At 41.3% G+C, this 27,948-nt stretch overlaps 1 protein-coding gene across 1 annotated transcript; it reads right to left on the bottom strand.

The window, feature by feature from the left end:
- Positions 1–11,773: 11,773 nt before the first annotated feature.
- olfm3a (olfactomedin 3a) lies at positions 11,774–27,621 on the bottom strand. The gene is made up of 6 exons (XM_023805641.2): positions 27,224–27,621; positions 21,694–21,837; positions 20,561–20,716; positions 16,611–16,830; positions 15,861–15,967; positions 11,774–13,961 (listed from the first exon to the last, which is right to left on the bottom strand). Exons 1-6 carry the CDS (start codon positions 27,290–27,292, stop codon positions 13,287–13,289), a joined length of 1,371 nt encoding a protein of 456 aa, XP_023661409.1. The 5' UTR covers positions 27,293–27,621; the 3' UTR covers positions 11,774–13,286.
- Between the last annotated feature and the right edge of the window lie 327 nt (positions 27,622–27,948).

The raw sequence follows: 27,948 nt of genomic DNA, 5'->3' as shown, positions 1-27,948 counted from the left end.
CACCGCGTGGCTGTCATAGTGAAATTGGCGGGGTGAGTGTACGCCCCACACCGCCTGGATGTCATATTGAAATTGGCGGGCTGAGTGTACGCCCCACACCGCGTGGCTGTCATATTGAAATTGGCGGGGTGAGTGTACGCCCCACACCGCGTGGATGTCATATTGAAATTGGCGGGGTGAGTGTACGCCCCACACCGCGTGGATGTCATAGTGAAATTGACGGGCTGAGTGTACGCCCCACACCGCGTGGCTGTCATAGTGAAATTGGCGGGCTGAGTGTTCGCCCCACACGGCGTGGATGTCATGGTGAAATTGACGGGCTTTGTGTACGCTCCACACTGCGTGGATGTCATCGTGAAATTGACGGTCTGAGTGTACGCCCCACACCGCGTGGATGTCATGGTGAAATTGACTGGCTGAGTGTACGCCCCACACCGCGTGGACGTCATCGTGAAAGTGACGGGCTGAGTGTACGCCCCACACAGCGTGGATGTCATCGTGAAATTGACGGGCTGAGTGTACGCTAAACACCGCGTGACTGCCATAGTGAAATTGGCGATCGAGTTGACTGTACACCCCACACCACGTGGCTGTAATAGTGAAATTGGCAGGCTAAAGTCAAGCCACTTCAGAACCTGATGCCACACATCGCGCGGCTGTTCTGGGGGGGGGGGGGGGGGGCGACTTCTGTGTGCTGTATGGGAGTGAAATACAAATTCAAATGGCTACAAACACTAATTCCACACTGAACCGATTGTTCTGTATCATTGTAGATTTATTATTATTTTTTAAGGAATAAAAAAAGATAGGTTTTGAGGCTTATGGTCAAAAATATCATATTAAAATGATAGATCGACAAAATTATTTTAATAATAATTAGTATTAGTATTAATTATTTAGTCCTAAGAATTAAATAATTAAATACTCCTAGAATTAAATCATTAAATAGTATTAATCCTACGTTAGAATATTATTGTGACTCTTTTTACATTTATTTATCTCAATCTACGTGATTCACCTGCATTGCAGCCATTAGCATGTGGATCAGTTTAGTCCTTGAACAATGTTGCATGATCCTCCATACTGACCTGAATCAAAAGCCAGCATTTCACCCACATTTCTACATCTTTTTTTTTTAACCCTTTGGGGCCAAAAAAATACTGCAAAAAAGTTTATCTGTATTATCATTAAAATGATCCTATATTTTATAAAAGTCCAAAAATATATTGTGGTAAATGATCCTTTTAGCAACATATTTCCTTGATCAGGATTGTCCAATCACAGCTGAAAGGCAAGGAGCCCTGAGCTCATTGATTCATGTCGCCTGTGCCTTTCATGGCCATTATGTAAGGTAGAGCTCCAGGATGTGTGTCTGGTCTCTGTGTCCTGGCTCTGCATCCCGATGCAGTGCGTTCTGTGGCCTAATGTGACTTTTTATTCCTTGGCTGTTTTTGCTCCTGCTGAGATAGTTCTCATGCCGTCATGATGAAAGGCATGTATTTCTGGCATAGAGAGACCCATGCGCCTCCGCCTGTAAAATGCCGGTAGCATTAATCCAACGTAAAAAGGAACTTAAAATTCAAGAGTGCTATCAAATTTCAGCAGTGAGGGAATTAGAGAGAGCAGATAATTAAAACATGTAGGTGGGTGACAAGGGAATCCGTGATGAAAATGCCAGTGTGGGTAATAAATTAGCCTCTGATGGCAGAGCAGCGACTCTGGTACAGAATACAATATTTACTTCATCATAATTAATGCTTGTGAGGGGCATCTGCTGTCAGCACCCAAACAATGTGTTCCTGGGGGAATTTGACACTCTAGCTGTTCTCACACCCAACAATGTGTTGCGTAGCAGAAGTCAATTTATAACTAGAATTCAGCTCTTCACTGTGGACTCTAATGGAGGTGCACAGGATGTATCTTTCCTGTCTGGCGGGGATAAAGGTCCTGTCTGTGTTTGCCCTATTTGTTCTGTCTTATGCAGTGCTTTCGCTCAGAGGCAGACACAGTGATTTACTCTTTCCCTGCACAGTTTCAACCCGTTTATCTGGAGTGATGTAAATGCCAACGGTCCTCATGAAGGGGCACTCTAGTACTTCTCAACCTTTTTTGCACCGCGATCGAATTTTTTACCAAGCTAGCTCTGTCGTGACCCTATATCAAGTATAGGTTTAAATTCACACTATGATAAAGCATGTAGTGCACCCTGCAATTTACGCTAATTAATACTTATTGCAGAAATCTGACTGGATGTGCCAGTGAGTTTTAAATTAAGCATCCATGGTTTGGCTTTTTGGATTGGTTGAGTGTTCACTAGTTTTGCGCTAAGCATTTGCATACCCGAGACCCGTTTATGTATGGTAATTCTGCGCTTGGGCTGGAAAATCTGATCATGGATTAGCTTAGGAGCTTGTTGGTTTTAAAATGCTCACATTTCCAACTCTGCCTCGCGACCCTTTCAGAACAGACCCATGGGTTGAGAATCGCTGCTCTAGATCATGCCTTGTCTGGAAAAGACAAGAGCACCCTCTGCTGGCAGTGGCTATGAAAATGATCATCTGTGCGTTGGATGTAAACTTTGTTACTACCCCTGTGTTGACAGGCATCCATCTGGAACTTCTCAGCAGGCCCTCAACTCCTCTTTTTTACCTTATAATGTTAACGATTCATTAAAGTCAGTGGCCACTGGACACAGGTTACACACTTGCAGTGAACATCAACATGTCAAACCAGCACCTCTGATATTAGATCTATTTAACTCTGTAATAAGGTCATGTGTGCCGCACTGAATATGTCTAGCAGTGCTGGGTTTTATATTTCACCCTGGTGGTCTAAAACTGCTTCAGCGTAATGGAGAGCCGAGTTAGTGACTCCTTCATCTGCATGCTTCAGCAAACATTCTGGAAATTTCTCAATGATTTAGTGATTTTCATCAGCTGTAAATATTTTGTAAATATTATTTCAATGCCGGGATGGACGAGGTTGGGATGAGGTCGTTCTGTGGTCATTGGTTCTGAATCCTGTGGTCTGCTCCCAGCGCTCATGCATGTTAACTCAGCCTGAAGGCTCCTATGCATCGGAACTGTTTGTGCAGAAGGATCCGGCGTGTCAGAATGAACGCACATACGTACACACAGCATGGGCATTTCCACAGGTGGAGATTTTATTTCTACTGACACCAGGCTGAGCAGTTTATCACCTCCAAGGAGCCCTTCGTTTAGGAATGCAATTAGATACGACCAGGTAACCATGAAATTGTCAGAGGCGGATTCAGAGAAGAGAAGCCATGTTTACTAAATGCCTCTGAGGATTCTCACCCTATTCCCACCTTGGCAGGAGATCCCTTTGTTCCTGGTTTATTATAACCTCCTCCCCTAATTTCCTTTCTCAATCAGATACTGTTGGATGCATTAAACCTATCTTTAATATGAACTGATATAAATTCATTGAGAACAGCAGTGATACTCACTGATTGCTCTGCTATCGACTGGCATCACTTTCAGCAGGAGCCCTTTCTGTATGAGCTGCCCTTCCTGGGACAGGACGCAGGCTCACCGGGACCCATTAAGTCATAAGGAAATTAGATGGATGGATAAATTCACTGATTATCCACTCAGGGTTGCCAACTCTCATGCATCTGGTGTGACACTCACACTTTCAGACTCTCATGCCCTGCTACATACATGTAAATGTGTGTGCATGTGTGTGCAGACTTGTCTCGAATTGAAAATCTCACACCAGCCAGCTGACCACAGTTGGCAACCCTGTTCACCTTGCACACCATGGTGAAATCACTCTAAGCTATTTAATGTACCTACAAAAATGGCTTAACTATAGCAGTCCTGGCAGCCTGGTCTGGAATTTAGTGGATTAAATAATTATATTATGGAACAGTGATACAATGCACTAATAAAAGGGCCGATGTTTGGGCTTCTCTGACTGCTTCTAACAGGTCATGGCTAATTCACTTGATCTACGTTTGTTAACTTGCTTAGATTTTGATAAGCTGCTGTTGTCTTGCCACAGGTGATGAACTCAAGGCCTCACACCCTTTAAGCAGTAATTTTTGGGGCCAGGTCAAGAACACAGTTTCCACATTTTTCTTTATCTCTTTTGAGAATCTCTAAGATGTCAGGCTTGGTTTTACTGAGAAGTCTTTATGGCTACATTCTTACTCAGTAACCTTAAACAACCATTCAGCTATTAAAAGTTTAACAAAACATATTTTTAAATTACATCTCCAGTGATTATCTAGCATAATGGTGGTCTGCAGTAACAATCACAAAACTGTACGGTATAGAATAATCCAAGGTTTGTCTGAGCAAACTGAGCAAAGATATCAGTCCTGAAATGTTTTAGAGGAGATGAAAACTCAGAAAAATAACCAGTTTACAAAAGTCTCATGGGTAAAAATCACCCCAGGAAAGTTTTTGGAAAGAGCTTAAAACATTTAAAGAGATCTTAAAGAAAAGGAAGAAAAATTCATTTTATACACGCTACCCTACAAAGGTATTCTCCTTGGTAGGGGAATATTAATAGGAACGAGATATAGATATTTAACAATGGAACCTGTACTATTGTGAGTTGGAGATTTAAAAGCAGAGTTGAGTAATCTAGCATTATGGTATCATGGGTTGTACATAGCATGATAAGTGGCATGAAAAGTAGCAACTCCATGATAAGTGGAAGTCCAGTATGCTTGAGTAATAACAATTCATCACAGGAACCTAAAAATAGGTGTAGTGCATGGTTCTGACTCTCTAATGAATGTACTGAAGACCTTTAATTCAGTCAGACCTTTCCCAAAGTCATAATGTTAATCCCATAATGCTTGGCTGAATCATTCCCACGCTGCAGGGTGTGTTTTACGGGAGCACCAAGGTGCCCTGTCTGCCACATGGCTTCACTCTATGCGTCTGACCACATCATACACCACGTGAAGGGCATCGAGCTCCAGTCCCCTGGGAAGTATGGAGGATATTCCGCTCTGCTTCATGTCCTGAGGATGTACTGTGGTGATGGGAAGATGAGGCTCTGAGACTGGGAGCAGCTGGGATTACGCAGTGCTGTCATTCACGCCCAGGATCAATCCAACGTGAGACAGGCTAAACTGGGGCCTGACATGACTGACAGCCACACAATAATCCCTCCTCCATCTCAGTTTGGGTTCAAAGCCTCATCTCTCCCATCACAGAGTGCTGAGAGAAGCAAACGCTCACTAGCCGGAGGACCAGAGTCATGCTTTTATCTCAAAGTTAACGACTGCAATTCAGTGACAGGCCCACGAGTGCCGATGAATTGCTACCATACATGCAGAAGTCAGAGCTACTGAAAAACGTTTCAAAACTGCTAAATAGGCACGAAATAGCTTCATTTATCCTGCCACAAAGTTCCCAAAAATGTAAATAATAAATATAACACTCTCCACCACCCTGTATGGGAAAACAGTTAGTGGATGATAGTGGAAATAGTAATTCTTTTAAGTAAAAAAAATGCTACCAGTTATATCATTTATAGTGTTTAGCTGAAGTCCACAAGCATTAATCCATATAAATTGGAGGACTAGACTATGGAAGAAACACAATAACAACGGCAACAAAACAACAATAATATGAATAAATTCTCAAGCACAACAGTTAGGACTCCTAACTACAAAATCTAGTAATCTGTGTGACTGTGTTTCTTTACATCACTGGATTATATAAATAATATTAGTGTACATATTAGAAAAAGCCAAACTGCATGTACCGCATCTAGCATGTGCTGTGTGTAGTGGGCTGAACAAGACACAATTGGCTGACCTCCCTGCCCTGTGTCTCCTGTGGTGGCAGCGTTCTACACTGTCTCCTGTCTCTTACACGCTCCTACAATAATTATGTTACTGACATGAGCCTTTGGGGTCCAGTTGACCCCAGGCTAGGTGTGAGAGCTCTGTGCCACAAAAATGACCCAAATCATGTTTTTATACTACAAAAGAAAAGAAACCACAAGCAAATGGAGTGCAACCTCGTTTTACTTTTGGAATTAGTTAAATGAATTAAGCAGAATGGGGTGTTTCACTTCAAATTGCAGAGGATTACATCACTCCGTTACAGCTATACATGCTCTTATTTCAAAATGACAACATTGTAATTTTGGGACAAAGTAAGTCTAGATTCATTAACAGCAACAACTTCCTACCGTTCTTGAAGTTTCTGAAACTTTAGCATATTGATGTGTTTTTGAGGGGTTTGAATCATCTGGTTATCAATGTCTCACCGTTCTGTTTATCCAGTAAGAGAGCTGTACATTTTGAGGTCCTCTGTTTCAGGCAATATCATACCCTTGTATCCATTTGCAGCCGGTAACCACTGCAAGAAGAATCTCGCATAGAAAACCTCAGGCTACAGAAAGCCCAAGGACTTTGATTTAAAGCATAGCCTTCACTGGAACTGGATAGCTTACTCAACCAATCTTATCCAGCAGATTGATATACTGTGCAACAAGCAGATTAAATGATTGTCTTAAATTAATGGATCTTATGAGTCATTAAAGCCCACCTGAGGTTTTTGCTCTTGAATAATTCAAAGTCTGACCTTTATTATGTTAAAAAGTAGTTATGCATATGATAATAAAACTAAAGTAATGACTGTATGAAACTGATGTATCAGGACCTGCCTGCACATGTCGTAATATCGTTCCTGGAGATGTACAACACTGATTAATAACAGCATATTCCTGCTGTGGTCCTGGGAAGATCCAAACTGAACAGAGGATCCCCAATGCTGCAGTTCTGGCTGTGTGAATATCTAACAGGCCCCAGGGTCTGCTGTAGCTCCTTATCCTTGTGAGTGCTGTGGGAAGGGCTCCGGGACATTTCCCACGCTCACCTTGCATCTTCTCTAACATTCCAGCTGACTGTTTGCCCTCAGTCGTGGTCAAAGGCTCAGCAGCATCTGCTCAAATCGGTCCCCCGGCCTTGTTAATATTTATGGGTTTTAAGTCGGCTGAATCTCTTATTGAATCACCGGTGTTGGTGCTGCAGGGGATGACACTCTCTTCCTGGGACAGAGCTTAAAACCTAGGTACCCAGTTGCTGCTCTCAGATGTTTCTTTAGATTATAGTGGATACCTGCACCTTCATTCCTGAATCTCCAGTCTTTTTTTCTGGCCATGTAAGTGATCAGATGTTTAAATCTGGACAGATTCTATTAATTGAGGAAGGTTCTGAGAAATCTCCTCCATGTTGTTGAGCCCAAAGGATTCACAAGCACGCCCCCCCCCCCACCCTGAGTGAATCTTGAAAAGGAGAATATGGAAGATGAAAATCCATAAAACAAAAAGTATATTTTCCTCTAAATTTATAAATTGATCAATATTAAAGGGATCAACTATATAACTGATGTAAAAGTATAAGGAATAAGACACATCGACAGAATTCTTTTTTAATTCGAAGGGATGAATAAATTGTTTACCTTTACATTTTAGTTTTAGATGTTTTAGAATAAATGTGACACCATTTTGAGTTTAAAAATCACAATGTTTATTTTTAATAAGTGTTTAGACTGAATATTTTCTCATATGTGCACCTTGAACGACCCCATAGTCGCCTTGTCTCAGCAGTTGCTGATCATTTTGACTGTAATTTCATTATCTGTGCGCCAATGTGGGTCCTCACACCACAGACAGGATCTGTCAACACAGAAGTTAAGTGAGAAGCACAATCTGCTTCTGCAGCACCGTTTTCGCCAATGCACTGTGGGCTCACCCACCTGTCCTATATGCTAATGAAGCCTGATAGGAGACGTCCACACATGCATACCAATATATATATATATATAGTATTAATATTTATATATATATATTCACTGTACATACAGTCCATGGTATATACCATAATGTACACCCCTATCTATCTATCTATCTATCTATGGGGACATTAATATACAAATTTAAAACAAGCTGACATTGATGAATGTAGATATACAAAGGCATTTTAATGTTTTCAATTAAGAGACAAATACTGAAATTGTATTATGGAATAAATATTTGATGAACTTTCGATGTAACATGCTGTTTGAAGAGTCATCCATCCATCCAACCATTCATTTTGTGTAACCGCTTGTCCTATTCAGGGTCGCAGGGGGTCCGGAGCCTATCCCCGAGGATATTGGCACAAGGCAGAGAACAACCCAAGACAGGGCGCCAATGCTTGAAGAGTCGATTTCTTATAAATTGTTTGCCCTGTATTGGATGAACATGCTGTGATAGAACTGGGACCTGCACTCTCCTTGTTACCCTGGATAATACTGTAATCAGCATCCCAGCATGCATACAATCCTTCAGTTCTCGGCAATAAATACAATATTTTTAAGGGTCACCATTTTTTGGCCACCATTTCTGCTGTCTTCACTTTGCTTTAATGTTATAAAAAGTTGTTTGGATGAGTCTAATTAAGACGACAGAAGGAATTGCACACATTTCCAATTAAGAAACAGCAAATTAGCTTCTTTGAAGTAAGCAGCGCAATACTAGCATTCATAGTGTTTTGTCCAGGGGAATGTTTCACACGGAGAAGCTTGCAGCTCATGGCAATACCAGTAAAGTTCCAGCATCAGAGCCTATGGGGCCCCCTGGGATTCCCCTGTCTTTTGATTGGTCAGAATCCTGGGATTTGTGTTTTCTACTTCAGTAACTTTGCCATGAACAAAGGAGAGGCATCATTATCAGGACAGAGATGAGCAGTAGGACAGCACGATACATCACACCCTCAGGTCTGGGAGTTCAGGGAGTCTGCACGTTCTCCCTGTGTCATCTGGGGAGTCTGCACATTCTTTCCATGTCGTGTCTGCATGTTCTCCTCCTGTTGTGTGGAGTCTGCATGTTCTCCTCCTGTCATGTGCAGTCTGTATGTTCTCCTCCTGTCATGTGCAGTCTGCATGTTCTCCTCCTGTCATGTGCAATCTGCATGTTCTCCTCATGTTGTGTGGAGTCTGCATGTTCTCCTCGTGTCATGTGGAGTCTGTATGTTCTCCTCGTGTCATGTTCAGTCTGCATGTTCTCCTCGTGTTGTGTGGAGTCTACATTGTCTCCCACTGTTGTGTGGAGTCTGCATGTTCTCCTCCTGTTGTGTGGAGTCTGCATGATCTCCTCATGTCATGTGGAGTCTGTATGTTCTCCTCCTGTCATGTGCAGTCTGCATGTTCTTCTCCTGTCATGTGCAGTCTGCATGTTCTCCTCGTGTTGTGTGGATTCTGCATGTCCTCCTTGCGTCGTGTGGAGTCTGCATGTTCTCCTCCTGTCATGTGCAGTCTGCATGTTCTCCTCGTGTCAGGTGGAGTCTGCATATTCTCCTTCTGTCATGTGCAGTCTGCATGTTCTTCTCCTGTCATGTGCAGTCAACATGTTCTCCTCCTGTCATGTGCAGTCTGCATGTTCTCCTCCTGTCAGGTGGAATCTGCATGTTCCATGTCTCTCCATATTTTCTCCTCCTGTCTGAAGACAGGCAGCTGGTCTAATTGGCTTGTCTTCCCAACTGTTCTGCCTGCTCTGCGAGGTTCCTGACTGCCTCTGCCATGTACCATCTGCCTGAATTTACCTCTCATTAAACAATGTGATCTTGTGCTGATATGTGGAGGATGGGCTTCTCATGTTGGGTCTGGTTTCTTCTCTGAAGAAGTTTTCTGCCACTGTCACCTCAGGCTTAATCTCAAGGCCCGGGACTCTGTAAGGGCTCCTTGTTAGAAATGCATAAATAGATAGAACTGACTTAAATTCCTATCGTATGTGATTGTGTTTGTGAGCCCTGTGATGGACAGTTCATCCTGTCAATCCATACAAATGGGAATGAGGAGAGGTGACTAGATTTGCTTGCAGGTCCTGCTGCTATTTGGGCTTCCACTGCAGGGGTAGAACAGGCTGGGTCAAGCTGACACTCTGCTCTCCATTTTTCGGGCAGCGTGAGAGCAGAGGAGCATGGAATTACGCATAAGGGAAGGTGCCACGGCCCGTATTGTGTGGCGGATGGAATAGCTTCATAATCATTCAGAAATTGACATGATAATGAGCGGCCACCTTGGCTTTTTATTACATTACAGTAATGATAAAGTGCAGGTCAGGGAGACTTTCAGGTCCAGGCAGGTGAGGTGTGTTGGTGCATCTGAGGCCATTTTGGTGCCTTGTCAGAAATTGACAAGGATCTTGTTGTTTTTTTTTTTTTGTCCAGCATAGGCGATAAAATGTGCATTACGCTGAGGCTCAGGGATAAAAATGGATTTGAAGCATAATTAAATGCCAAGAAAAGATCCTGTAATTATTTTCTCCTGTTAATTAGTTCCAGGCGTAAGTCCAGAGTTTATTGTTGTGTTAACATAGAAGTTCTGTCGCATGTCAGAGTGCTGTTTTTAACAGCAGAACTTCTGGTACAGGAGGGATTGTTCATTGAATCACAGGTCAGCCTCCCGCTGTCACGTAATTTACATCACACACAAATGTTACCATTATTTCTGAATCAGCGCTGAAGTGTGGCGTAATCCGGTTTAACATTTTACGGTAATGCGTAGCTGTAAGGGTACTCAACGCTATTAAATGCCTCCCACAAATACAGGCGTACAGCTGGATAAATACATTAAAAGTGTATGACAGGGCACTGTACAAAATCAGTGTTCAGTGCTGAATAAAAGACAGTCCTCTTGGCAGATGGTAATGTGGACCTTGCTCAGCTGAAGCTGATGTCCTCCTTCGTCCAGCAATTTCGAAATGCTCTGATAAATCATTATTGATAATGATTTAACTTGTTAGCCAAACAGACATCGGCACATTAATGCACAGGCTTTCCCAGGCTGAAGCCCTAGGGCCGCTACTAAAAATGGGCCTCAACTAACCACGTTTAATGACATTTTAAATCACGAGTTGCAACCTGTCTCCTATTTCACGGACTCATCTTTTATTGAGAAATAAAATGTTCTGTCCCATTTTGAACAAGTTTGCGATTTGTTCCATATTTTTGCTTTCAGACTTTTTAAAATCATAGGTGCCTCTGTATACAGAATGCATTTGGCTACATACCGTAGAACTGAGTATGAGTGTGTATGTGTGTGTCTGTGCACCTTGTGTAGGACAAGCATCCCAGTGATACGGACAATAAAAATCAATGCTAATCACCTTTATCGGATGTCTGATTTCATAAAACTGAGATGTACTGTAGTGACTGCAGTGGCCCGTGGGGCATTTAAAGTAAGCAGCCCAGGTAAGAAATCAATAACAGCTTTCGAAAAACTTATGACTATGTGGATTGATTACAATGTCGGAAAAATAATATTTTGATTCTCTGGCAGGATATTCAGACAGCATTTCAAACCTTACAAGTCTGGGGCTGGCGGACAGAATGGAGTGGTGCATGTTAGTCAGTCTGTGTGTCACTTGCAGAGTTTGGTAATTCAGGACCAGAGAGTAAAAGTCCAGACCGGGATTTTGTTTCAGCTAACCAGCTGAGTACTCTGTGACTGTGACTCTTTATGCACAACTGGTTGGTTGAAACAAAATCTCGGTCTGAACGTTTACTATCTGGACCTGAATTACCCAACTCTGGTCGCTTGGCATGCTTCATGCATTTCGCAACAATCATGTATCATGAGCATGTGCCTGCTTGACTAATGTTTTAATCGTATTGCAGTTTAATTAGCAGTTTTAGGCTAAACACCAAGCCTTTTTGTAATATTCCATTTTTTGCACCTCTGTGTCATATTTACATTGTAACATTTTTACGAAAATATTCACAAAAAACCAAAGCGAATGTGATTTTTCCATTTACTGCAGTGGACTGATTATTAATGTAAACAGAAATAAACTCTTTACAGAGAAAGTAACAGGTTTCTTAAAAAGAAATAAAAATATAAAGACAAATGTTTTATAAAAAAAGTAGCACAGTTGTCAATCCAATGAACAGTAGCTCACTGCATACATATTAATAATAACAGTTTACTCTCACAGAGACATACCTAAATTGCTGAGATGCTATACGTTTTTACTCGATTTGTCACAAATCCATATAAGTATATATGTTGCTTTTCATGTCACCAAGTACTCAAAAAGTGTTTGTTAAACACTAACACAAAGCTCCCAAACGAAATTTCACTGTGAAAACAGCATATGGAAATGATACACATAGCAGAATAAAATACTGCCAAACACTTTTGACATTCATGCACAAAAGCTTCCAGAGAGCCGCTTTCTTGCTAAACTAAATCCAGCAGGTTTTGGATGTCAAATTCGACTGTATTAGGCAGGAAACATGAAATATCAGAAAGAGCACTGGTGCCCACTCTCATGTTCCAATCTGCCAATCATGACTTGACCAGTTGATCATGTGACCATGTTTATCGTGTGACCACAAGCTTCTGCAGGAGCATGGTGAAGGGGATCAGGGCATCAGTCCCGTGCAGCAGAACAGCTCACCTGGCTGCTAGACGCCCCGAAGGTACATAGGGCATTTGCAATGTCTGCTCTTCACATTTTGCCAGTGGCTATTATGTGGAAAATAGCTGACCAACACAGTAGTCCTAGTTAATTAAGGATAATTTGGCGCCTGGTTTAATAATTATTTTAAAATGTATTTTCTGATTTCTATTAAATGATGTTGTAGAGTTTTAAACAGTAGCAGACCACAAAGATATGCATTATTTAACTGTGTATCCTGTTACCTGTTTGAAAAGATTCCAAACCAGTGTGACAGTATTTATGAGGACCTGTGGGAGACACCAACTGCTGCTTTCCATCATTAAAATCAGGGAACAGCCAAGCAGGTCAACATAACGATGCTGACCAACCAGAATCCAATCAATGTCACCAAGCCACAAATACATACTTGGCTTCACATTCTGAATATGATGACTTTTAATTGGAAGATGATATCCAAGTCAGACCCAGGCAAATACCACACAAGATCTTTTTTTGCAAGATCTCGCATTGCAAATTGCTTAAAGGTACACCCAGGCCCATTAAAATGTGTTGATTTTTCAAGAATTAGTTGAATTTACAAAAGAAATGAAAGAAAGAAGAGGCATAGTATTCTCCTTATTCTGCTCAGAGCTCTGAAGAAACAAGTATTTTACAGCTGGGATCTGAAACATATAAAGAAGAACAATAATCTGAACAAGAAGTAATACGCTATCGCTTCTGCTTTAAAACAAAATAAATACTTTAGACAAGACAATTCTTCCATGAAGATGAAAATATTGTCCAATTTGCAAAAAACAAATAGTTAAAAAAGTCCATCGCATTTGATTATCATGTCATAATGTGCAATGTTAAGAGTCATCAGTTTTAATAATGTGGAAAAGTGTGACATTGAACAAGACCTGATGGCCGTTGTTCCAAGCATAGAGGACCCTCTCCCGAGCGTTATAGTCGAGCATGGAGATGTGAAAGTACTGGTTATGGAATGGGATGTCTGTGTACTCGTAGGTTGACGTCTTGGTGGAGTATGAGTAGTAGACCTTGGCTCCAGTCAAATGGGAATTGGTGATGTACAAGGTGCCACAGATCATGAAGGACTCCCCGGCGTTCCTCTTGGAGTACTCTGTGTTCCAGGTCTTCAGGATCTCCAGGCTGTCAGGATCCAGCTGGCCGATGACAATGTTGCCGGCGTTCTGGTTGGTGGCGTACACGGCCCACAGGCCCAGTTCGTCGGCCATGAGGTCGATGTCTGAAAAGCCACCCCATGTGTAGGGGTAGACATTGTGAAATCCTGCGTACTCCAGGGGCCGTTCCGCCAGCACCCGGCCTGTCTCGAAGCTGTACTTGATGATGATGTTGCTCTGGTACTTGTTGTAGTACAGGGAGCCGTTGTAGACGACGTGGTTGGTCCCAGCCCACTTGAAGGGAAGGCTGTAGGTGCGAGACTCCGCCCCCGACACAAAGTCCGCCATGGACTTGTACTCACGCACGATCTTGTTGTTGGTGTAGCTATCCATGTACCAGACCTGTAGTGGAGAAGAACACCAGCTGCATGAGCAAGAAGCCGTCCCTTTTGCATCCAGTTATTCAGCTGACCCCTTTCATGCAAAGATACCTGCCATCTTTACTTGCTAATACAGGTGAAAGCGAAGTGTTTCACCAGGACCCTCCTGACGCTTGCAGCAGTTGTGTTCAGGTTCAAATTCAACCCGTTTAGCTACAGTAAGTGCTGGTCCTTTCAGACCATGAATCTAACTGGTCAAAACCACCGTGAGTTTTCTGGTATAAGAGAGCAGTGCAGATTACGGGTTGATTTCTGACATGTTGTTCACATCTATAAATGCTCAGTAAATAAACCCAAATAAAGAGATGGCTATCTGTGTAAATATAATCCCATTTCCAAAAAAGTTGGGGTGCTGTGTAAAATGTAAATAAAATCAGAATGGAATGATTTACAAATGATATAAACCTATATTTAATTGAAAATATAACAAATACAACATATCAGATGTTGAAACAAATTTCATTGTTTTATGACAAATACATGCTCAATTTGAATTTGATGCCAGCAACACATTTCAAAAAAGTTGGGACAGGAGCATGTTTACCACTGTGTTGCATCGCCTCTTCTTCTAACAACACTCTGTAAAGGTTTGGGAACTGAGGACACCAGTTGCTGGAGTTTTGAAGGTGAAAAGTTGTCCCATTCTTGCCTGATATACGATTTCAACTGCTCAACAGTTCAGGGTCTCCTTTGTCATTTTTTTTTTGTTTTATGATGCGCTGAATGTTTTCAGTGGGTGACAGATCTGGACTGCAGACAGGCCAGAGCACCCAGACTCTTCTACCATGGAGCCATGCTGTTGTGATACGCGCAGAATGCGGTTTGGCATTGTCTTGCTGACATGTACATTGTCTCCTCTGAAAGAGATGTTGTCTGGATGGCAGCATATGTTGCTCCAAAACCTGTATATATCATTCATCATTAATGATGCCTTTCCAGATGTGGAAGGTACCCAAGCCATAGGCACTAACGCACCCCCATACCATCATGGATACAAGCTTTTGAACTGTCCACTGATAACAAGCTGGATGGTCCCTCTCCTCTTTAGCCCGGAGGATGCAGTGTCCATGATTTCCAAAAAGAATTTGAAATTTTGATTAGTCAGACTACAAGACAGTTTTCCATTTTGCCTCAGTCCATCTTAAATGAGCTCGGGCACAGAGAAGTTTCTAGATCATGTTTAGATATGGATTCTTCTTGGCATGGTAGATTGTCATCCTGCATTTGTAAATGCAGCGACAAACTGCATTCACACACAAAGGTTTTCAGAAGTGTTCCTGAGCCCATGCAGTGATATCCAGAAGATAGAGGACCAGAAGATCACGGCTATCCAATCTTGCTTTTCTGCCTTGTCCATTTCTCCGGATTCTCTGTATCTTTTAATGATATTATGTACCATAGATGATGAAATTCCCAAATCATTTGCAATATTACGTTGAAGATCATTCTTAAATTATTGCCCCATTTGCCCACGCAGTCTTTCACAGAGTGGTGAATCTGTTCCCATCTTCAGTGCATAGAGACTTTCTGTGCTCAATCATCTTACTGACTTGTTGTTAATTGACCTAATTAGTTGTGAGATATTCAACCAAGTGTTTTGTTTTAGCATTACACAACTTTCATTTGTTGCCCCAATACCAGCTTTTTTGACACTTATTGCTGGAGTAAAATTTAAATTAAGCATATATTATATTGTCAAAAAACAATAACGTTTCTGAGGTTCAACATTTGATATGTTGTCTTTGTTGTATTTTCAATTAAATAGGGGTTCATGTGATTCGCAAATCATTGCATTCTGTGTTTATTAATATTTTACGCAAGTTTTTTATAAGACAACAAACACAAGGCCACGGAAACTCACCCTGTTCCTGCGCGAAGATGCCTGGGGGTCCGTCATCCATGCCCCAAACCTCGTTCCGGACGTCTTTATTGTTATTGGTCCGCTGATTTTCATTAATTTTCCACATGCTGTTTATAATGAAACACACAGATAAGATATTTTTCCTCACTAGTTTCTCGAACCCAATTTCATGCTCCTGCACCTGGATGGATTCACTACAATGTGAATATTATACTAACGGATGAACGTGAAATTTCCCGTTTGGCCTGAAAGTAACAGATGAAAATGCATAGCGAGGATCTCTCCTGGGTCGTCACATGTGTCCTGCTACGGCATTTAAGATGTGCTCCTGCAACTGAACAGAAACTGTATCACTCCGTACAGCTGCATCCTTTCTTTTTGTGAAGCTTCTTGGCATGTTCCAGTACTGCTGTGCATACCGCTTTGCATAACGGGCAGGATTATTGCATCCAGATATTTCTCAAAAGTATTTAGGGCGCATTTTTAAGTAAAAGAAGCGTAAATTTATGTTTATTATTGGAGCAACAAAATCATTTGTGGTCATTTATCAAATAGGCAAAAGAACAACATATATTTTATAATTCAGTATGCTGACATTATATTGAATGTGTAAGGGGTCTTCGGCGCATGTTAATTAGGGTAAATGTGCTTTGCTAGGAGCTAAGGCACTGCAGTCTGCCCTGTGAGGGATGCTGTCCTCTGATCTGCTCTGAAGTCAGTGAGAATGTTCTGGAGAGGCCGTCTGCTCACTCAGTTTGCTCATGCAGTCCCTCAGCCTGCCCTCCAGGCCGAGCACCCTGTGCTGCAGCTCCTCATAGTCGAACGCCCCAATCTCCTCCTGGATGCCCGTCAGCACCGCCGACAGGTTCCGGATCTCCTCTTTGAACTGCGAGATGAGTTTGGCGTCCGTCTTGTACTGCTCCAGAACCGGAATCAAAGGCTTCAGCTCATCCATCTTCTCCTTCAGCTCCTGGGAAGGGCATTACGGGACTGGAATAATCATGGTCACATCTCACTCCAACGTGGTGCGAGCAGAAATCGAACGTGATGATAACATATTACTCTCTGTCTCAGATATTCTTACAATATCACTGTGCAGATGGTTCCTACGTTCTGAACACCCCATAATACTCACTCTTCAGTAATTTCGATATTCATAACACACTGGCGTTGGTTTCATAGCACTTTCTGATGCGGGGAGGGGTTCGACTTTCCCATAAGTACAAAGGTAATTCAAATTCAGGGGCAATAATCCTGAGACATCACATTACTGTACAAATAGATTCTTCCCCTGCTTGAATAAAAGCTGAGATGTAAGAACACTGTGAACACTGTGGCCCCACAGACACTGAAAACTTGTGCTGTTAATCGCTTCCCATGCTTGCAGAGGCCTTGCGCCGTCAAACCTGCTACTACCCTTCAGAAGGGCCATCATGGTTTGCGAAACAGCCATCGCAAGTCCTCTGATGACCAACTGGTCAGAACAGGCAAACATCAAAGATGGCATTCAGCAGGATTTGGCAGTTGGGCCTAGAGCTGGCCCCACTGCACAAGGCCTGGATGTCTGGGGCTTCCACATCATTGTAGAGCAAGATGAAAATGGCTTTACAAAGACCATCTGGTAACCACTGATCTAACTACAGCAGCTGTCATGTCTCGTCAATGGACTTCGGCTGGTTCTAAGCTCCTGTAATATATTTCTGAGAATTAAAAGTAGTGATGTAGTTGATCCGTGATCCATACAGATCCCCCCCAGAGTTCAGTACGCATGTAAACCTCATATTCATTGCAAAGTTTAACCATAATAGTGTGAAATAGTTTTACTGACTCTGTTACATTTTAAAGTAATAATTCCCTAAATGCTATGGAAGTCCACAGAGGACATGCATTCATGGCTTGAATTTAATTTCTCACAATGCGAGAGAATGCCCCCCTTATGTGTAGCACATGGGGGGCAATTTTAGATTTTCGATGGAAATGCAATAAAAAAACTGCGGATTCAATAGCATCTAATGGCATTTTTAGTGGAATCTGCTTACCTGTATGTCTTGACAAACATTGTCTGTATGTCTAATTACAAACTTTAGTTTTCCCAAGAAAACAACTTTTATTATTTTGTGATCTCAAGACAATAACTCATGATCTTGAGAAATCAATTCCGGCTGTGTTGAGATCACAAGTAAATAAGTTGTGATTTTGACATAAGAAGACATTTAATTTATCTATCAAGGTTGTTCTGCTGGGAGTTGCCTAGTTTCGTAGATGTTGGCCGTAGAAATGCCGGCTTCTCAGGAATATAATGGGACTGAATGGCACTCTTCTGTAGTGATTAAAGTGTCAATAAAACACAGTAGTGTCTCTTACCAGAAATAATGACCCAATTACTCAAGGAAATCTACAGACTTTGTAGTGAGCAGCTTAATGTAGGAACTATTTTCTTCTACGAACACCACACACCAATTGTATCCCTGCGCCAGGGTGCTGGTGTGCATATCCTCTGTGCAGTGATACGATTGGTCTGTGAATAGATACAGCACTACAGCCCCTCATTTTTCAGTTCTGGGGTGAACTGTCCCTTTAAGATATCTAAGTAATAAATTGAGAGCAAAGTTACATTTATCCCCCCTCTTTAACATAAGGACCGCCATGTGTCTTGCTTGTGCCCGGGGACAAAGCCCAAGGCCCCACCCACCATTTTGTCAATCAAAAAAAACGACAAAGTGCAATAGTGATACACTTGCAGTTCATGGTGATCTTCATCTAGTCTATTAGATAACTTATAAATCACAAGTAATACCAGAAATCAACAGAAACTCAACAGGGCGGGTATATCCATACTCATTACCTAGTCATCTCTTCCTACCTCTGCAGTGTTGTAGCATGAGTGACATCCCCGCCTGGAAGTATTATGACATCATCATCAGCTATCTAGTTCACACCACGTCCCCATACACGTGTAAGCAGTGTAAAGCTTGAGTTAAGATGCATACAAGTATCTTCTGGCTGGTCATGTACACAGGACTGTTGTATGGGAAATTTTCGAAAAAAAAATCACTTCCTAATCGTAAGGTGAGAGTTTTACCCATATCTTATTAGTCTGCAATGTCTAATGACAAACAGTACATAAGACAACTGCGTGTAAATCAATTCTGATATCAGTCTAGGGCTGGATGACATGGTAAGATATTTTATCATGATTTTTTTTTTCATATTAAGTGATAATTATTATCACCGTATTACGGAAGAGGATTAGGGCCACCATGAAAATATTATTTGAATTCTGACTTTAATCTCAGAATTCTGACTTTAATCTCAGAATTCTGACTTTTTTCTCAGAATTCTGACTTTAATCTCAGAATTCTGACTTTAATCTCAGAATTCTGACTTTTTTTCTCAGAATTCTGACTTTAATCTCAGAATTCTGAGTTTAGAAAAAAAAGTCAGAATTCTGACATTAAAGTCAGAATTCTGAGATTAAAGTCAGAATTCTGACTTTTTTCTCAGAATTCTGACTTTAATCTCAGAATTCTGACTTTTTTCTCAGAATTCTGACTTTAATCTCAGAATTCTGACTTTAATCTCAGAATTCTTACTTTTTTTTCTAAACTCAGAATTCTGAGATTAAAGTCAGAATTCTGAGATTAACGTCAGAATTCTGAGAAAAAAGTCAGAATTCTGAGATTAAAGTCAGAATTCTGACATTAAAGTCAGAATTCTGAGAAAAAAGTCAGAATTCTGAAATTAAAGTCAGAATTCTGAGATTAAAGTCAGAATTCAAATAATATTTTCATGGTGGCCCTAATCCTCTTCCGTACTATATAATCGCCAATCATTTTTTAAAATTTAATTTTTACTTAAAATTCACTTAGAATTGCCCTTAAACTTGTTCAGAACATGAAAAAATGTCACAAATTGAATGGACTGCAAACTGAAATCTAATTTTAATAAATGAATCATACAAATAAGTAATACACAAAATCCTATTAAGTGGGCTGCCAATTCTCCAGTCTGACCATTGCAATCTGCTTACTGCATCTTTGTGGGTCTGCTCATCAATTAAACACTGGTATCGGATCGGTACTCGGTATTGTTATTGGTATTGGGACTGAAAAAGTTGGATCTGTATACCCGTAGTCCTGATGCCTTAATTCTGTAATTTCTGTTAAGTGTACAACAGATTAGAAAAACGGGGCCTTGAATGAGGCATTAAATTGAAAACTGTAGTGAAAACTATTTCTTATGCGACTGATTAAATTCCTGCTTACTTTTATGCTACTTATTGCTTCAGAGGTCAATTAGTAGGAATAAATTAGACAGACAACTTATGGAGTTAAAATGGATATTCAGCGTTTTTTTCCCCCAAGAAACAGAATATCAGCTTTCAAGTGCCAAATACAATATGTCTATTTCAGTAAAAGAGATTCTATGTCAATGGATAAAACAGCCCAGATCCCTTAGCTTCTGCTGGTTAGTGTGGAGCTTACAGTATGTTAAAGCTGTGATTAAGAACAGCTTTCTTGCACACACAAAGATGTTTTGATCATTGTATTTTATTTTTCATCATGTCTATTATATATTTTTATTTTAACAATGCATGTACAATTGGCCTATAAAGAATATTACACTTGCAATATCAATTGCAACCTTTAGACAAAATTGAGATAAATATGACAGAGCTTGGTGATGAAAGGAGGCCTTACCTGAAAGTACCTGCTCATCAAGGTCCTCCTGTCCTCCTCAACCTGCCTGAATTTATTTCTCAGGCCTTTCATCTGCGTTTCCATCTTCATGACATACTGAAAATCCCTCTGGGTCCGCAGGTTCAGAACTTCAATGGACTGCGACATGTTTTGCACCTATTGAGCATTCAACAAAACACAAGATATTAAGAGTCCCTTCCCCCCCCCCCCCAGAAACACACTTTTTAAACCTCACATCATTAAGTGAGTCCAACTACTCATGAAGGCAGACCTTGTTGCTGTCGTGTTCTGTACTACAATCCAAAGCACCCTTAAATACATAAATAAAAACATAAATACTCTGCAATCAAGCTGTTTCTATTTACTTATAAGGCATCTGTGGTGTGTTATTCCATTTAATTTACAACAAAAACACATAACATACTAAACCTTAATAACACGTTTTGAACTTTATGAATAATCAGGGGTGCGAGAAACAGTAACTTAAGGAGCCTTATGGAAGTTTGTTGCACTCCTTAGATATTCACACAACCATGTACATATTACTCTTGGGTAGGGATGTAAATATGACTTGTTTAAAAAGATGCAGATTTGACTCATATGACATGTTATTCAAAACCCCTTAACTGCTATGATATTATTATTGCAATTATTTGCTACTGTCCTTTAGTACATATTAAAGTGGCAAAGAACAGCTTCTGAAGAAAAAAAGAAATTTTATTATACAGGATTGTAAATTATAGTTTATTGCTAATTTTAATATCAAACAAAAGTATTAACAAAAGTTAATGGGCCCCAGATTTATGTATTGTAATATTTAAATATAGTTAACTCCAGCCTGTAGACATTGGCCCTTGCTTCATATCTTAGCGAAGAAAATATCGGTAAATAATGTCCCCCTGATGTAAATGCAGTGAATATCATATTAATTTTTACTCTGTATGGCTTCTCATTGCGTTGGAGGTTTATTTCTACTCTGGGACACCATGTTCACTCCATTATGAGTGCAAAGCTCTGCAGTTGGGCTCGCATTCGTCATTCTGAATGAAAGGCACAATGTCCCCCTTCCTCTGAACATTAAGATGCATGTGGTAACTCCTCATGCCGGCCCTGAGGTCACTTTAGATGCACACCTTCTCCAGAAGTTGCCGGAGCTGCCTGCTCTTGGCATCTCTGGAGCAGAGGTTCAGCTCGGGGGCCACTACGGTGCAGATGCAGCGCCCATCCGCATCCTGGGCCGAGCTGTAGACCTGCCAACCCTCCCTGGGCCCGAGAGTCTGTGGAGAGACAGCCATCTAAGAAACTCAACCGCTATTTCACCGTGACATCATCAGAGTCTGTTTTCAGCGTGCACTTGGACACAAAAAGTGCTCATATGATTTAAGAAATGACATACAGTACCAGCCTCGGAGAGCTATTCATCTTCGTTAAGGCGCGCACCATCTAGTTAATTCACTTTCATCTTTTTTTCATGCATTGTAGATCATATTTCACAAACAATTTGGCAGGAAAGACCCGTACACAGTGGATTGGGATCCTAGCAATAAATTTACCACAAATATAGGATATCAAAGGAAAATAAGGCAACCAACCCTTAGTATTCTGTTAAGAAAAATCCCCTTTAAGTATGGAAGAATTGTAGGAGGAATACAATCACCTTCATGGATGCACACAAAGTCAGATTGCAGAATAAAACGGAAGAAACCGCAGTCTGTCACGTTTTGTATTTACTGGTGGTTTTCATCCAAAAAGGGCTGTTTGTTATTTCAGTGTTTTTGAAAGCTTGTAATTTAGGGAAGCGTCTGCCTTTAGAATTTCTCCCACCTGCAAACACAAACGTCTAAGGAAGTGTTTTGTATTGATCTGTGAAAAAAGAAGGATTTTACTCTGGTTTATGTATTTTTTCCCCACCATCAAGTAAGACAAATGTCAATATCACAGACCTCATTCCATACAAGCTACTACTCCCAGATTAAAAAAAAATCAGTAGCAAAGACAGACATTTCTTTGCGTTTGTCATAAATGTATGATAAATGGAAAGAACTATTCTTATTGTAGAGAATTTTGTGAAAAAAACAAGTTTACTGTCACCTCTATCAACTTCTTTTGTATTTCTCAAGTACGTCATATTCACATCGCTGAAGCATGCGAGACCAGTCTGAGGTTTGGATTCACGCACTTCATAAAGTACCACTGAATGATCAGCCATGCGGGACACGACCCTTAGGCACCAAAGCATTAAAACAAATTGCATGTGTTCATGTGTTTACCTCTCTGCACCATCATGGTGCGTAATGAAACTAAGCTTACAGACTTAGCACCCAAAATGCAGCTGTCAGAGAGACAGAGAGGTAGACATAGAAGATCCTCCTTCAGCCTCTACACCAATGCACGATGCCTCCAGTGAAACATGGAATAACACTGGTCCTGATGTTATTCAGGCCAAATGAACAAAACAAATCAAGACTTTTTGCTGTTATGTGGTAAACGAGAGAATTTGCGTCTTAAAAACCACACACCGCATAGGCGTCTTGCATAAATCACTTTGGGTGCTGAGATGTTTCTGTTTTTTATGTAAGTCACCTTAGAATCTGCTTCTTAATAAATTGTTAATCCCGTTGTTAAGTGTGGTCTGATTTCCGTTCTTCTTGCGAAACATGAGGGTGCATTTATAGATGCATTAGTGCACCAACAAAATGTGATTCCACTCTTATGCATTGGGTTCTTCAGGGAATTATTTCAATCACTGTATACGCGCAGCCTGGCTCCTATTTCAAGATGCTCATCTAAAATGTTCCACCTTTTGAATACGAGGTAAAGGAACATTTTCATGCTGTTTCAGAGATTAGTCTTATCGGACGTGTCACGATTGGAATATTGGCTACCTGACCGAGCTGTTCTGGGGAAGTTGATACAAGGAAATCAGCCTTCATCTGCCTTTAAACACAGTTAACGGCTGCTGTTAGTGCTCACACTGTCAGCTGCAGGATGCTGTTTGTGGGGCGGATCGGACCTGAGGACAGAAACTCGGAATGGCGGTGATCAGCAGGGAGGGAATCAGCGGAGAACAATGGAGGTCATTTATTTGGTTGAAATGTATGAATCGGTCACATGTTTCTCATGATATTGGAACCTGACTGAAGACTAAATATTCCCTGTGCCACAATATCATGTCCCCCAGTCCAGTCGGGCTGACGGAGGGTCGGTTCCCAGGGTGACACACACTTGAGCCGAAGCCCAGTGAACAAAATTAAAGTGCCATGTCGAGAGGCATTTTCCGAGCAGAGCTGCAAGAAGGAAAATAATTCAGTTATTCTGACCAAGATACATATTGAATAACACTGGTCTGTTATCGATTGTTCTGCTTATGTAAGCTGTTTTAGTACCTCTCGTCGATAAATCAAACTCTGATTAACCCATGACAGTACAGTAAATACTCAAGGCGCCCCCAACAATATAAGACTGTGGTTTTTGGTCAAGGTTAGAATATAACCGCAAAACCAATGAACCGGGACGTTCATTATCAGAAAATCTGAAGCATCTTTAGCATCTCCACTGAAGGGTCCTTATTTTTTTAGCACATTCTTGTACCAAAATACGGTAAATTAATAATGAAGAGACCTTTCTGGGCATGGTACATTATAAACACCAGTCCTACGACACCGTCACAATTGATGTTCTCCATAACAGCATAAGAGCAGATCCTTAGCATTCAAACTGACAAGCATTACCTCTAGTTCAGTCAGTGTCAGGGCCTGTCCTGTCTGACCCCGCCCTCTGTGACCCTTCCACGTTATTGGCCAGCAGACGTGGCTGGCCATTCTGCCCGTTTCCCCCCTTTTGTCTTTAGCTTTTGGTCCCTAGTGTGTTTTCCATCATTCCCAGGCCACTGCATAGCTTAGTGAGTTGAGTGTGTAGTATGTAGTCTGTAGCCCTCAGCTTCTGTGTTTGAAGCTGGCTTCAGACCAGCCTCCTCAGTTATTTTGTTTTCTCCTGTGTTTTGGTTAATTCCCTATTTGAGTTTCCCTGTCTTTGGTTGCCCTCCTCGATTTCTGTTCAGGTTTTGTATTGTTGTTCTGTTTCATGTTCATTTTCCTAGTACAGCGTTTTACTTAGTCCCAGTTTTATAGCTGCTTAGTTCTGTGTTTGATAATTGTTACTTAATTCCACCTGTGTCCTGTTTCCAGTGTCTGTTCTGATTGGTTGATTGTTTGAGTATTCACACCCGCCTTTTGCTAGTCCCAGTTATCTGTGTATTTTAGTGCCTGCTTGTGCCGAGTTCTCTTGGTTGGTCATTGTATCATATGTGGTTTATCTTGTGCTCTGCTTCTGTGTGTATTGGATTCCTGTGTTTAGTGTAGTTATTTTCCCCTTAGCTCTGCTCCTTGTGATGCTCCCCTGTCTTTTGTTATGGCCTTTTGACCCCTCGTGGTTCCTTTATTCTGTGGTTTGTGTTTTGTTATAAATAAACCCCTGTCGTCTTGTAGCCGCACTTTGGATCGTCATCCCTTCCTCGCCTGCACCGTGCCCTGCGTCCGTGACCGAGGTTCAGATCTATTCTCTCTAACAGAAACCAGTTGACGGTGAACTCTGTTTAGAATCTGATCGTTAGCATGAGGTGAGGAAGTGCTGTGGGCATCATGCCATTTTCATTAATGACATTTTCTCTCCAGGTCTGTGTCTAGCTGGTTTTGACCAAAGATCAGCAAACCTGCGTCCTGTATCCAGGGAATGAAGGATGTGGACCTATTTCCTTGCTTGTTATACCGACTATGTTCATGTGTACGTCCACATTCCCGTACTCATTTTCATCATGATTTTTAAACCGGCTCCTTTAGTTCTGTTTAGTCCAGCAAGAAAATTCCCTCCCTGCTACAAAGACTCAGTTCTGTAGTAGCTGTTTTTGTGGGAAAGTGGTATGTAAAATAAACAAAAAGCACCCTTCAAATTTACAAACACCTAAGTTTTGATCGTTAATAGGTCATCAGCTGAGATTCGCCACCGTAAAAGTGTCCTGCTACTATTCATCTGATTACCATGTTTCCAAAGCCCATAACTGAAAGAATGTTATACATTATGGGAAGATAAATGTTAAAGCAGAGGCTCCAGGTTCCATCACTGACCAGGAAGAGAGCTGGGAAGATGGATGGATATTACAGGATGAGTAAAACTGTAAATCCCAAATGCTAATTCCTGTGAAGAGCTCCTCGCTCTCCACACTTCTGTCTTGGAAAAGCAGTGAGGAAAACGGGTGCATAGATGAAAGGCAAATCATAAAATCTGTTAAATATCAATGTTACATTTCACCACAAAAGCAATTTATTAAAGATTTTACATATGGGTTTTTGACTTGTATTAAATGAGTAATGACGCTCAAAAAGAAAATACAAGTAAATAAATATGAACACATTTTGTTTGCTACCAAACTGCATTTATTTTTCGGTTTAATCATGCAAGTTTTTTTCAGACGTGTTTATAAACTGCGTACTTTTTTTTTATCATCTTAAAGCACTCAAAGTAGGACAAATCTTAAAATCTGCTATTGTTTGCCTGACGCTACAGAGTGGAAACCAAATCAATGAAAAAAACATTAAATAACGGTACGCAGCGGACACTACTAAAGGGCCAGGTGTTAATAAAAAATAGTAAAAAGACGACTTTGGACAATTACAACTGTGGTAATCAAAGGATATTACAGATGCATGCAGGAAATGTAACAGTTACTTAGTGAACCAGCACGCACAGTTTTACACCCCATAGTACAGTTGCTGTCCATTTCTTATTTCAATTACAAGCGTTTCTGCGCTCAAACATCCCCACTGTGCTGCCAAACGCGCCCAAAACTGAGACACGTAATTGCGGGGGCGGATAAAAAAAATCAGGGAACGCATTTACTGCAAAAGGTGCCAGTGTTTTAAAGGGTTACAGCCCTTTAAAAACGGACACGCTCATCGTTAATATATTACTAAACGCCGCCGTTTACATTGAGTTCAATGCATTACAGCGTTTTATTAGTTTAATTGCTGTCCATGTAAAGACGGGCTGAAACTGCAGCCTTAATAGAGCGCTTTCTGCAAAGTGAGCAGCATAAAATTAAGGAGACATTCGCCAGAATGGGTTCCAGTAAAAAGAAAAGATATTTTACTGCGTCACAGCGGCACTTAGAAATACTATAATCAGCAAATACAGATTACATACACAGTTTACATTTAAGTGCATTTTATGTCATCGCGTGAATAATGCACACTTTATTCATTTAGGAATAAAAATAAAAAATTAACAGCACCCCAGGGATCACGTTTTAACGCGACTATGATCGATATTATTTAGGGTGTTTAAATAACAAAAAAGACGCTTTAAATGAATTGCATGTTTACACGTATAGAAGTCGAGAAGGACTGCGCTGTGCAACACTTTGATCCAGTTAAACACAACTGATCAAACTGAAACCAGCGCTTAAATAATTATACAGTAACCTAAAGCAGATTCATTTCGTGAACATGCCTGATGTAATTCAGCACGTTTCTCTTCCAATTCCCTGTTTCTGCGCCTGTTACATCGCTCCCGGTTCTGGGTGCTGAAGTGCATGCAGCGCTCCTAACATGACATGGAGAAAGTCACCAGCAGCGTCCCACGCCTGCGGATACCCCGCTGCAGACTCACCATAGACGGGTACAAGCCGAAGAGCGTCAGTAGGAGCAAAGAATCCAGCACTCCGACGGCGGCGGGCATCCTGGCCGGGACGCTAATTCAATCACAGGCTTCACGGCGGGACACTGCTGCTGCTGCTGATGTTTGCCCGGCGATGGAGGAGGATGGAGCGATCGGGCTTCATTACACCTCGTCGGGGGCTCCTGCGTGCGGTCAATGCTGAACAAGCGCATCCACGGCACGGGGTCAAAACTTTATGTCTGCAGAGGGGGTTTAAAAGCTTTATGGCGGATATGACATCATTTGGTGGTTATTATGGAATCAGTGCTGATCAATCACAACTTCCCCGCTCCCAGTACACCACCTCGAAGTGCATCGGCGTAGAAGGTCCATTTATTGGGGGGGTGGGTGTGTGTGTGTGTGTGTGTGTGTGTGAATGAATCCAAAATTAATATAGGGAGGTACATGTCCCTCCCGGTTCCTAGCCCCTGTGAGTGTTTGCGCGCGTGTGTGTGTGAGACATATTTATATTAGAAATGTAGCGTTAAAGTCTCATCTGTACATCACAGATTACTATGTATTTTAAATGCATTTGACTGAGGTGAAACACAAAACTCCATCAGAATAAGTGTGTTGCTGCTGTTAATTAGGACAGAAAGGTTCCTGATTGCCCGTACAAATGCCTGTATTATTATATTGCATGGATGTTGTGTGCCATTTGATGCTGGGATTGAGGT

This window comes from Paramormyrops kingsleyae, chromosome 1 (genome assembly GCF_048594095.1).
Source record: "Paramormyrops kingsleyae isolate MSU_618 chromosome 1, PKINGS_0.4, whole genome shotgun sequence".
In the NCBI taxonomy this organism is placed as follows: domain Eukaryota; kingdom Metazoa; phylum Chordata; class Actinopteri; order Osteoglossiformes; family Mormyridae; genus Paramormyrops; species Paramormyrops kingsleyae.
Note: the sequence above shows the minus strand (reverse complement) of the source record. Positions and strands in the feature narration are given on the sequence as shown.

Excerpts from the sequence above, each read along its gene's own strand:
- olfm3a (XM_023805641.2), bottom strand. The coding sequence starts at position 27,292 with ATGCCCGCCGCCGTCGGAGTGCTGGATTCTTTGCTCCTACTGACGCTC. Across the intron at positions 21,838-27,223 it reads TCGGCTTGTACCCGTCTATG|ACTCTCGGGCCCAGGGAGGG; the intron begins GTGAGTCTGCAG and ends GTCTCTCCACAG. Across the intron at positions 13,962-15,860 it reads CATCTTCGCGCAGGAACAGG|GTCTGGTACATGGATAGCTA; the intron begins GTGAGTTTCCGT and ends TCTCCACTACAG.